Source organism: Microchirus variegatus (genome assembly GCF_963457635.1).
Source record: "Microchirus variegatus genome assembly, chromosome: 4".
NCBI classification, from domain to species: domain Eukaryota; kingdom Metazoa; phylum Chordata; class Actinopteri; order Pleuronectiformes; family Soleidae; genus Microchirus; species Microchirus variegatus.
Window position 1 is genome coordinate 23,446,060 of NC_139805.1, and position 12,483 is coordinate 23,458,542.

Here is a 12,483-nt window from a genome sequence, read left to right on the forward strand (position 1 = left end):
CTATTATTCAAAAGTTTGGGGTCACCTATACAATGTTTTCCATTAAAAGTCACACTTTTGGAGTGAAGAGTTGCAAAATGGATAGAAAATATAGTCAAGACATTGACAAGATTATAAATAATCATTTTTAATTAAAATAATAACTTTGCTTTGGTCAAAGAACCAGCAAAACTGTTTTCAGTTGTGCTAACATCATTGCACAAGCGTTTTCAAGGGTTTCTAATCATCCAATAGCCTTCTAACACGATTAGCAAACACAATGTACCATTAGAACACTGGAGAGATGGTTGCAGGAAATGGGCCTCTATACACCTATGTACATATTCCATTAAAAACGTTTGCAGCTAGAATAGTCGTTTACCACATTAACAATGTATAGAGTGTAAGATTTTGATTCATTTAATGCTATATTAATTGAAAAAAAGTGCTTTTCCTTCAAAAATAAGGACATTTCTAAGTGACCCCAAACTTTTGAACGATAGTGGAGTTGGCATTCCAAGTAATCACAACACAATCATGTCATGAATATGCTAATAAGCACATTAGGCCACTTGGCAATTGTTGAGCAGACTTTACCTATTTTCCATTGAAAGCTGTCTATGGTGTTTCCACAACAGTTTTCACTTTCACACATTTACCATAAATAGTGCAGTCACTGACTCTGGTCTTGTTCTGTTTTATAACTTTTCGCACATCTAAAAATATCGACTGAATCACATCCACATCCCAGCTAATTAAGTTATATTTATAGCCTTGGTTTTAAAATAAGCTCCAAAGGTAAGGCACACGTGGGTGTTCATTCGATTTAAGCAGCAGAATGAGAACAGTGTTATCACAAAATGCCTGCTTTGTACACCACTGAAAATGAGCGTTTTCTTCAACGGTCTCCAGGGAGGAGGCCAGTGACCTTGACAATTTTCCCCCCAAAAACGCTGCACAGAGGGGGCAAACATGGAGGGGGGGGAGCTAAGGAGGGAGACGCCGGTCGTCGTGAGCACAGGGGGTCAGAGTCTACCTGAACACACCACAAGGAAACCCTTCATGAAACCACCCTCCCTTCTCTTATTTACTCTTATAAACACTCAAGCGTATGCATGCAGATGCACACGTATGTGTGTGTGTGCAGACATTTCTTGTGAAGTAACCACTAATCCTAATCTAAACCAAAATTCTACCTGAACCTTAAAATCAAATCTAAAGCTCTCTGGTCCTCACAGAGATAGGTATATAGATTCACACACACATACTTAGTGAGTAGTGTGTACAACATAAAGTTCCATTGCCACTAATTCAAGAAAAATGTATGACAGAAAATCTGTGCTCTTGCCAAGTTACATAAATTCAATCAGGAGTCTGTAAATTCTGCTTGGTGTGTTCACTACAGTACATGCAAAAGCTGCTTCAACTTTCCCTTTAGTGTTTGTTTGTTCAGCTCCAAAAGGCTTTCCCTGCTGGAAAGAGTCGTGCTACACTGATGTTTACTGTAACCATATTCCATTTCAAACGCATGCAGCTTTTTTTATTTTTTTTATTTTGCAGTCAATGCTCTAATGTGGTTGACGTTCCCCATCTCATCTCCAAACATAACAGCACACAAATTTAACATCGACAACATTATATATTCTGAGTCATGTGAGAGTGCATTTCAACATCTGACAATATTTGTTCCTGCGACCTCACTTAGAGAAATGTGGGAAACACTCTCTGTAGAAAACTATGTTTGAAAATTCAATTTAGTGAGTCATCGTATGTGCACGTTAACAATTTTATAATCTATCTATCTATCTTTAAAAAAATAACAAACTTCTACTTTTAATTCGTCTAAATACTCCTGACCTGAAAAGCGACAGTGCTTTTACTTTGAAAGAGGAACTGGAGATGTGTCCTTTCAGGGTTAGCTCGAGCAGGTGAACTATTATTTTGTTAACCAAACTCGGGCTCATTTTGTTAGTTTTTTGTAGTCAGTCCATATTAATTTAGGATTATGGTGATTACATTTTATTTTATTGACGCTGATAAAATGCTGCAATGTTGATATATTAATCCTGTTCTTGTGGTTATGTGAAAACCCCACAGCACGGGAGTATGGGTACATTTGTTCACACTATGGAAAATATTTCTGTATGGCATTCAAAGCACATTTGTGCACTCTGCCTGTGTGTGCATCAATCAAATGGTGTAAAACCATTTGTACCATTGTTGTTTTTTCACTGTTGGCTCTAAATCAAATTGCTCCAAAATATCTTGAATTAAAAAAAAAAAAAAACAGTGCAGAAAAGTTAGCATAATGTACCAGAGCTTGCTGATTCCTACCCTGTGTGTGAGATTGGCCTGTTTGACTTGTGTGTGTTCATGACGGTCCATCTGGCTCGGAGACAGCGGCTCCCTCCGGGCCCTTCTCCCCTCCAGATCACTGACCTCGGAGTTCTCACCTGGGATTATGAAGCAGATTATGTACACAGAGGTGTCAGTCTTACCACTTAACTGTAAAACGATAACCGATATCTACGAAAAAAAACGCCTCGACTGGAGGTGCTCAAAACGTTCGCCTGGGCATTTCAATTCCCTACCAGCTGGCTGCTCGGCCAGGTTGCGGGTGATGATCTGACGGATGCGTGTGGAGACAGGCACAGTCGAGACACCAGACTCCTGTCCATCACCTCCGACTGACAGAGTCTGCTCTCCTGAGCTACCGTCAGACTGAAGCAGAGATTCCTCCAGTTTCTAAAATCACATTAATCACCATGACACATCGCAGAAAAGACCAACCTCATTTAAGTTAAGACTCTAAAAACTATTGTAAAACTGCCGCACTTTACTCAAGTGTAAAACCAGACATAAGCAATCATGATTAGTATTCATATTTTCAAGTACATGCACATACCAAAACACACCAAAATGAGATGATGAGATTCAACTTGTCATTACCACAATATAAGTATTAGGTAAAAAATTGCAGTTTTGCATCTCAACAGAAGTGCAACAAGCAGAAAATGCAATAATTTTATATATGTACAGAATAAAATGTAAGCAATTTACATTTAAAATATTTATTCATTCATTTATCTCTGCTGTTCACATAAAGAGTTTGTATAGGAGTCAATAAGGTGAATTTGCTCAGTTATTCATATATAACTGGAATATTCCCATTTCATTTAATGTCAAGAATTTTTTTTTTTAACATTTATTATGGGCGACTGTAGAACAGGTTTGACCCCTGTTTCTTTTTGTCTATCTGCCAATGTTATACCAAAATTATACAGTTTTATTTGTTATATGGAGAAAAGAAACCATGAGTTTCTCCCTCTCAAACCAATTAAACGACAATTCATTTAGCTATCAATTAATTGAATAATCATTGCGGGCCTTATCAACATTATTCTGAGTTGGGTTTTTCTGTTGAATAAGCACTTTCTCTTTTGTTACCTCAAACTTGAGGTAACACATACTAAAAAAAAGTAAAGCAATATCCTTTAGTAAAGAAATTCCACATATTTATTTCGAAATGTTCAATGTATGTCTTTAGTTGTAGCACAAAATTGTAACGTTTTTATATTCAAGATGGCGCCGTGCTAGCTATACAGCAGCTCTCTGTTTGTGTTCGTTTTTCTTTTAATTGAATTAAGCACAACAATTTCCCCTCGAGGACAAATAAAGTATTTCTATTCTATTCCATATGTTATTCTGCTGGTTACTGCTTAAACGTTTCACTATTCCTTTCTCACAGCAGACGTTTTGACACGTTTTAGCAGGAAAAGCGCAGGTGTTATGACTCAGCTTTTCATTAATTTGATTACACACACCTGTGTTTCTCCAACCGACACCTGTCAACACGTCTGCCATGAAAACACCAACAACAGGCCTACATTTCACAGCGGACATTTCGAATTATCGTGTTTCCCAATCGTATTAACACTGGCTCCATTGAATTCACGTGTTATCATATAAACACAGGTGTGTTACGTCACCTTACCTGAATCACAGCCTCCAGTCGGGGTGAGTGAGCGGTTTGCTCCCGAGAGAGAGAGCTCATGGCAAGCTCAAGCTAATGAAGCTAACACTAGTTAGCAGCTAGTCACACTAAAAAAAACTTTAGCTCTAGCGTTAGCTTCTTTTTGTGTAGCAAATAAAACCTACAAATATCGACTTTGACCAAACGCGGACTTTTGCATACAACATTAAAAATGCATGTTTAGAAAGAAATAAAGATACTGCTGGTACATAAAGAGAAAGCTTGAGTTGATGAGATAAAAAAGGGAAAAATCTGCGTAAAAACTACAGAACTTTTTGAAACTTCAGGACAGACTGCAGGCAAACACCACAGTCCTAATCTAATCCCAGTCTGCGTTGCCATGGAGACCACACATTTCCGGGCCCCTGCCATGGACACAGAATGCTGGCTTGGGTGTTTCTATGGCAACACAGACGCTGTGAGCACAAGGCACTGGATTCCGATGGGTTAATGATAAAGCCAGGAAGAGAAAATGAGCAGTGATTTCTGTGTGTTTAAAAGTTTATTTTTTCAATGGCAGGCAGCACATACATGTCACTTAATAATGCTAATATTAATTATCATTATTGTAAATACAATTAGAGTGTATTAATAGTGAAAATACAAGGTTACAAAGCAAAAACAGGAAACTCAAGGACAAGTAAGTGCAATAAAAGGTAATAGGTAAAGAAATAAAACCCAAGATAAAGTCTGTAAAAATGGGTTTTAAGAAGTGATTTAAAAAGATTCCTGCTCATCTCCTCGCGTAAGTGTTGAATCAGATTATAGATTAGCGCTATTTCAAATCTGCAGTTCCTTGGCAGGTCACAAAGACATCACTTTATAACTTTTACCTACCAAGCGTACACAACAAAGAAAGCACATCACATATGTATGGTTTTTCAAAAAATAAGCTTGAGAGCAGCCTATGACAGGCATTTAAAACTGATTTAAAAGTCCTAAAGGTGGAGTGTTCCACTTGTTTTTTTTGCAGCAGCTTACAGGAAAAACTGACTTTCCAAATGCACTGTGGTGAAATGGTGCAGCACAATTTAGAAGAGAGGACATTTAACAGCCGCATGCACATAAAGTCATCGAGTGGCCGGTGCCAGATCATTTAAAATGCTGAGTAGATAATTCTCCAGTAGTGATGAAATAGCATTTTGTCGAAGAATTTTCAAAGTTTTGTCTCCATAGAGACCACCGCCACTTATCTGGAACACAAACAGTTCTCTACAATGATTCACGAAGAACATCTAATAACACAAAGACATACGATACCGTTCAAAGTATAAATAAATACCAGCCGAGTGGCCAAGCTGTTCCTAAAATCAAAAGGATACCTGAGGATCATGTGACGCACTACTCTGAGGACATACCATTTGCATTGTAAAACAGATATAATAGGAACTATTATGTCTCTGAACTCTTAGACACCGAGTTCAGCCCTGTCACACATTTATGTTGAATCTACAGGGAAGAGCTCAGGCCACAGCGACGGGTCTAAGAAGATGGTGCTGACGCCGCTGTAGAACCACAGCCTCGGCAGCACGCCCTCCATTTCCCAGGTGTTGGACGCTCGGTTGTAAACCTCCACTTCCACACCGTAGTCGCCCTCCATTCCTTTCCAGTGACCTCCAGTGACAAACAGATTCCCGTCCAGCGTCACCAGGCCGCCGTTCTCGTGGAGCATGTGCAGAAGCTGAACCTGATGATGGCATGGGGTAATGTGAAGTGACAAAATGTTAGCAGTGAAAATGATTTTTGGATGTGGTTTGTCACTAGTGATTCCTCTTAAACCCACCTTCTGCCACATGTTTGCCTCTGGATCATAGCAGTAGACTTTCTTCGTGTTGTCAGCAACCAGATAAATAAAACCATCCACACATACTGAACGTGGAGAGGATAAGTACTTAGGGATGAAGGGGGAACATACGCTGATCCAGTTATCTATAAAAGAAACATTTAGACACATGATTTAGAAGAATAAAGAAATTACAAGCATCTATAATGAATTTTTCATGATTTCTGGTCTCAGGAGTTTCATTTAAGACGACATAAGGAACAATAAGCTCGGATGATACCGTCTGACTGCAAAATGTGATACACTCCAATTCAAAAGCAGTTCCATACATGGATAGGCAACAGATGTTGGAGACAGAGTCAGGATTTTTCAATGAGTATTTTATTTTGAAATGTCAGGAAATTGGTAGAAAAACACCAGCAAAGTACGTCTTTGTGGTTGAAATCTTGTAAATAGCAAGAATGAAGTCATTATAAAGGATAAAACAATAGCTCCTCTGGCATTGAAGCAATTTCCAGCGAATGTTGGATTGATATTTGTATATGAAAAACTAACCCACGATGGATCATACGTTTACCAAAAAAACACAGAGCCAGAGGGAATTTATTTTGCAGATATTTTACAGTTTTTTTATTATTATTTGAAGGTCGAGTGTGAGGATTAGTGACATCTAGTGGTGAAACTGCAGATTGCAACAAACAACAACTCTTTCCCAACCACCTCCAGAAACTACGGTGCCTCATGTACAATCATTCCCTTATACAAACAAACTTATGGTAAGTATATTCAATTTCTGCCAAGAAACCTCCCTAAATATTGCACACTTTTCCCTTTATTATTGTAAAATTGCAGATAAAGCTCTGAAAACAGACCTGGCGTTGTTGTGATGCGGTGCTTTGAAGGATCCTTACCTATCACGGGGTTGTAGCACTGCATGGTCAAAGCGTTGTACTTCACGGCACAAGAGCCAATCACATAGAGCTTCCCGTAACACGCCGTGGCGGTGAAGTTGGTCACGTATTTCAAAGCCGGGCACGTCGACGCCCACGTGTTGTTGTAAGGGTCGTAATGCTCCACCTCCACTTTGTCTGACGTGGTACCTGCGGGATTTGGAAGTGCAAAAACACTCGATAAAAAGCACTCGGAACGCGTCACGGCAGAGGTGAGAGATTTTCAGCCGCAGCACATGCATGGCTATTTTGTTTTCATACCTCCAATGACGTAAATCTCCCCATTGAGCACCGCCGATGCATGGTTAGTCCGAGGCCGGAGCATGGGTGCCACAGTAACCCACCTCCCCTCTCTTGTGATGTACTTCCAGGTCTCTGTGGTTGACCAGGTGTTGGTGTTCGAACCTCTCGAGCCCCCTGTGAGATAGACAAGAGGACAAATGTTAAGAAACAATAACAAAGAGTTTCTGTTGATTTCTTGTCAACTCAACTAAAACCCTCTTGTGTTAAAGAAACACGAGCAAATGTTGGATGACTTCTGAGTTTTTATAACTCAGTTGAACTTGCTGCATCCACTTCCTGAACGGTTTGTATAAGCTGTGACTCGACTATCAGTTGTGAAAGCTCAGTTAAAGCAGAGCTATGCAGGAATTGTAGCCTAATTAAACAGCTTCAGAGTCACTGTAATGGTTAAATGTCTTGTTTTTTGCGGGGAGTTTGGGGGCTGTCTCCACTCCACAACACACACAACACCCTAGCCAGGGACCGACTATATGATCAAGGCAACGAAAACATAATTTTACGTGTTCATCACGGCAGAGCGGGCAAAAAACGATGCAGAGAAATCCATTGTTGGAGGAAGCGAGGAAGAGGAAATGAATGTCTGACAGAGCGAGGGGCAAATTTGAGACCATGAGACTCTGGATCGGCGGCCCTGGTCTTGCAAGGCTAGCTGTCCAATAACAGACGATAGGGGGAGTGGAGACAGCCCCCAATCTCCCCGAAACAAGATATTTAACCACCACGATGACGCTGAAGCTGTTAAATTACACTCTTAGAAATAAGGGTTCCAAAAGGGTCCTTCTACAAGGGCTGAGTTTCTACCTGGAACCATTTGCTTCTGAAAAACCCTTTCCCGAAGAAAGGGTCTTACAAGGGTTCTTGGTAACACTAATGGTTCCAGTAAGAACCATTTTGATCCCTTTAAGAACCCTTTAAGAGAACCCTTTAAAACCCCTTTTTTTAATAAAGGGGTTTAAAAGAGTTCTTGGTGGAACCCTCCAAAAAGGTTCATTTATAAAAAAAGGTTCTACCTGGAGCCAAAAAGGGTTCTCCTATGAGGACAAGACGAAGAACCTTATGGTTCTACTTAGCACTTTTATGTCTAAGAGTGTAGGGTAAAAATCATGCATCATTCTGCTTTAAAAAGGTAAATAAAAGATATATTAATGCTGCTTTGAAGAGCTGCTCACACCTGACCCACCTGTGACATACACGTCATTGTTCAGAGAGACCAGAGAGTAACCCCACTTGTTTGGATTGGGGAAATTTGGCAGCTCATGCCATTGTTCTGCAGAGGGGAAAAAGAAATGTGAATGAATGTTTGGACGTCATTCAGAAAGGTTTTTACAAATGCAGTCCACAGATGACAGATGTTTACCAAAGAGTTTAGGCAAAGACGCATACTTATTTCCTTAAGGACCATGAATGTCAGAATCCTTGTTAAAAATGCAACAGTCGGTAAATTCAACACTGTGGCCAGAGAGGTTAAAAAGCAGATAAAAACACATGACAGACACAGAGGAGGACTCTCTTTTTTTCCCAGCGCTCATTTCAGGAACTGAGAAGCTGATCCAGTTTTGTCGCTTTTCTGAGGAGCTGTTTTTCTGTCAGCGCTAAATTTAACAACCTACAAACACCATCTGCCAAACTGTTTTGAGGAATCAGGCGTCTCTCCAAGAAATGTCAGTTGTGAAACAGATTGTGAACATGAGCTAACTTTAAACTTTCAATGGGGAAAGTTTTTTTTTTTTTTTTATTATTTTTTTTTTTACTTGTCTTTGGGTTGTAGAAGGCACAGTTCCTGGGCAGCAGTCTTTGTAGCCTCGGGTCTCTGTCCTCTTCATCAGAATCATCGTCGTCATCGTCATCGTCCAGTGAGCGACCTCCCATGACAAACAGCACCTGCTGCAGGTTTGGCTGTGGACTCTGAGAGGTGCCTGTGTCCCAGTGCTCCGATGTGAAATCCATTTTCTAGAAAATTAAAAAGTCATGGCTTGTTTTTGAACTTTGTGCATATTAAAGCTGTAGTGTGCGACTTTTAAATATAAGCAAATCTCCGTTACATTAGAACCCAATAGGTTCACGCAATTCTGACAATGTGTTTCTCAGTTTCTGTTTAGATCTCACTCTGTACGCTGCAAGAGATTAGTTTTAATATGAAGACAGAACAACATTACGCTAGTAAACCGAGGCGGCTTTCAAAAGTGACTTCTACTGCTTAAAAAACAACATTGTGACAGGGTAAATGCCCATGTGCTGCTGCTGTATATAAACAAACTCCCTCAGTCAGGTCTGATAGTTTTGCTTGACTCTTTTCAGATGAGCTGCAACTAACGATTATTCTCGTAATCAATTAATCTGTTGATTATTTTCTCGATTAATGTCCATAAAGTGTTAATCAGTGTTTGTCAAACCTGGAAATTACGATGTTCTCGAATGTCTTTTGTTTTAATGATTTCTTTGTTTTATGGAGCAAAAATAGAAGCTAAAACAATTCAGTAGAGTTTCAGCTCGACGCAGCATACAAAGAACGTTACACTGTTTTTGTTCACAAGGCACGATAATAACGTCACTGACACCAAAAATCACCATAACTTAAGCACTGCAGACAAACGGAGCAAAACTACCTCACTCACCTCTCTGTAAATCTTTTCCACAGACTCTCTGCTGTTTGGAGACGCCTGAACCAGACTGTCCTTCAGCAGCGTGTCCGCCAGGTAATCCAGGCTGAGCAGACCGAGGCGGGCCAACGTGAGGAGTTCATGGAGGTGGCACAGCCGAGCCTCCTTAAGGTGACCGACCCATTTTAGGATGGCCTCCACGCGGATGCACTCCGACTGAATTTGTAGTCCTTCGTCGCACAGGCAGGATACCAGCCTGTCTTTCCCCGACAGCAGAAACTCCTCGCCTTGTTGTACAGCGTCAAAGTTCTCCAGGAGGAAAGCCCTCGCTTTGGCCACCACCTCAGGGCAGCCGTGGATCTCCCCAAACTCCAGGATTCCTAGGCAGTTGGTGGCATCTATCTGGTGCTGGAGGTATCGGCTGCAAACGGTTCTCACCGTCTGGAACTGCAGCTGGCTGGCGGTGCAGATCAAACCCTCCACGTTGCTCTGGTTGATGGTTAGTTTGCCCGTGTAGGCAAAGTCCAGCAAGTGGCTCAGGATGTCCGGGTCGACGTCGTGGATCTCCACGCGCGCCGCGATGCTCTCCACGAAGTCGCCGGAGAACATGCAGTGGAAGTATCTGCTGCAGAGAGCCAGCACGCTGCGGTGACAGGGGAAGTCGCGACCACCTGCACACAGAGTTACATCCACCAGTTTAGGGTTAGAGCAGAGGGAACGCAGGCCCTCCAGGATGCTCTGAGGATGAGAGGACAGACAGAAGTCCAGGTCATCCACGTTACGCACCATGGTCAAGATCACAATGTGGCTCAAATCGGCAACGATGGGTCAAAAATCAGTTTCACGGGTTACCTGCAAATGGAGAAAAACACATAAATATGCAGAGGAAATCATACTTTAAAATCAATCAGAGAGAATTAATAAATTCACCAAAATCACTTCAGATCACACTTGAGATATTTTTAAGTTAGTTGTTTGGTGTAAGGTACCAAAACTAACTAACAATCTTATACAATGCAAATAAGTCCATATGGTTGCTTTTAAGACACAAATAGGCTCTGGAAATGTGTTTATATACTTGTCATAAACAGATGTGTGTTATTAATAGAACTACATAATACATATTTAACATTTATTTGTCAACATCATAAGCACTTGCAAGAAAACTGTTTGTCCTCAGTTACCTTTCACAGTTAGTTTCCCCTTATTAATCAGCCGAAATGTAAAACATGTTGCGTTAAAAAAAAAAAGTCCCTTGTCTTCTCTAAGTATGGCATCACTGAGTAGTTTCAAGGACTGCAAAGTACTTTTGGCTCACGATTAGTGCAATATGCTGTAATGGTGAGGCTCTGTTACACTTCCTGTCATCAAATGCTGTGAAATTAAGTAAAGACCCGACAAAAAAAAAAACAACTCACCACAGACGAAGAGAATGGAAATAACGGCTCATCCTTTCTGTAAAGAGCTGTTTGTAGCCGAATGGCTGGTTAGATCAACATGGAGTGGGCAGCGTGGCGAAATGGCTTTAGCCAAGTCATTGGGAGGGCCTGCCTGCTCGCCTGTCTTCCCCTCGGTTATTTTTAGGACTGACACTGACGCTGAGCTCATGTCAGATTCCAAACAACAGGCATGGGACATGCAGCTGCTGTTACAAGGAGATGTTTTGCATTTCCTGAGCGTCCCTGGACATTTGCGATGGACTTAAATGACATGGTAAACAATTATGGTGAATAAGGAAACAATGGTAGTGCTAGTCTACAAGAGGGTAGAAGATACGGAATGAGAGGTTCCACTGAAGATATCTTACAAATGAAGACATGAAGGGCCCACCACATGATTTTAGGATACAAATATTACCTAGAGAAAGCAATCAGAGAGCCAAACCTATGCCAAGACTGCACAGTTTCCCACAATGTCAATACACTTAGCTCCGGATGATCTTTTTGGGTCATGACTTACATTCCAAGAAGATTTCGTAAAAACCCATTGTTAAACTTTTGACTTACACTGCTCACAAGTTGACAAACGTTGGAAAAAAATAATTAAAACAAAACAAAAACATGGCCGATTTATTAATAGGTACACCTGTTCAACTGCTTGTTAATGCAAATGTCTAGGTATGTAGACCTGGTCAAAACAACCGGCTGAAGTTCAAACTCAGAAAGAAAGGTGATATGTTGGCTTGGTGATACCAGATCAGCTGGTCCTTTACAGAAACTGTTGATTTACTGGGATTCCCAGCCACAACCATCTTTAGAGTATACAGAGAAAGGTCAGAAAGGTCATTTGTTACAACCCAAGTTCTGCACAAGACCATTTTTTGAACCTCAGAGCAGATCCCCTGCACTCTTAGAAATAAAAGTGCGAATTAGAACTATATAAGTTTCTTCGACTTGTCCTCATAGGAGAACCCTTTTTGGGGGGTTCCACCAAGAACCCTTTTAAAACCCTTTATTCAGGAAAGGGGTTTTAAAGGGTTCTCTGGATCAAAATGGTTCTTACTGGAACCATTAGTGTTACCAAGAACCCTTGAAAAACCCTTTCTTTGGTAAAGTTCCAGGTAGAACCTCAGCCCTTGTAGAAGGACCCTTTGGTGACCTTATTTCTAAGAGTGTACAGCAGCAGAAGACCACAACAGGTGCCTCTTTATTAGGTGTCCCGTGTAAAGCTGCGTGGTAGTGACAGAAGGTCGTTAAAATTTTCCAACACAAGGACACCCCTCCAGATTTCCTCACCCTTTTTTTTTGGCTACAAAGGCTTCAGACAAGGAGAGAAACTGGCATTTCTACAATGAAGAGCTGGAAAAGGACTACAAAATGACTCTTAACTTCCTCC

The 12,483-nt window shown here is 40.8% G+C and overlaps 2 protein-coding genes across 3 annotated transcripts in view; both read right to left on the bottom strand.

Moving 5' to 3' along the window:
- The window catches only part of crocc2 (ciliary rootlet coiled-coil, rootletin family member 2), a gene marked incomplete at both ends in the record, with an annotated part of 43,431 nt that extends 39,398 nt beyond the window's left edge, over positions 1-4,033 (bottom strand). The window contains 3 exons of the mRNA XM_083888251.1: positions 2,314-2,432; positions 2,571-2,724; positions 3,974-4,033. Coding sequence (XP_083744377.1) covers positions 2,314-2,432; positions 2,571-2,724; positions 3,974-4,033 — 333 coding nt within the window. The remainder of the gene's footprint in view (positions 1-2,313; positions 2,433-2,570; positions 2,725-3,973) is intronic.
- A 477-nt stretch (positions 4,034-4,510) lies between these two features.
- klhl30 (kelch-like family member 30) lies at positions 4,511-11,192 on the bottom strand. 2 transcript variants are annotated; one of them, XM_083887656.1, is made up of 9 exons: positions 11,067-11,192; positions 10,435-10,500; positions 9,664-10,319; positions 8,800-8,998; positions 8,229-8,315; positions 7,007-7,162; positions 6,707-6,895; positions 5,796-5,941; positions 4,511-5,699 (listed from the first exon to the last, which is right to left on the bottom strand). In XM_083887656.1, exons 3-9 carry the CDS (start codon positions 10,255-10,257, stop codon positions 5,451-5,453), a joined length of 1,620 nt encoding a protein of 539 aa, XP_083743782.1. In that variant the 5' UTR covers positions 10,258-10,319; positions 10,435-10,500; positions 11,067-11,192; the 3' UTR covers positions 4,511-5,450. The 2 variants fall into 2 exon arrangements, with proteins under 2 accessions (XP_083743782.1, XP_083743781.1); XM_083887655.1 differs by having other exon boundaries at positions 9,664-10,500.
- Positions 11,193-12,483: the final 1,291 nt, after the last annotated feature.

What these genes read in the sequence shown, in the direction of transcription:
- klhl30 (XM_083887655.1), bottom strand. Translation starts at nt 10,437, where the DNA reads ATGGTGCGTAACGTGGATGACCTGGACTTCTGTCTGTCCTCTCATCCT. An exon ending in GGAGATTTACGTCATTGGAG is followed by an intron (nt 6,896 to 7,006) that starts GTATGAAAACAA and finishes CAAATCCCGCAG; the next exon opens with GTACCACGTCAGACAAAGTG. An exon ending in AGGCAAACATGTGGCAGAAG is followed by an intron (nt 5,700 to 5,795) that starts GTGGGTTTAAGA and finishes TGCCATCATCAG; the next exon opens with GTTCAGCTTCTGCACATGCT.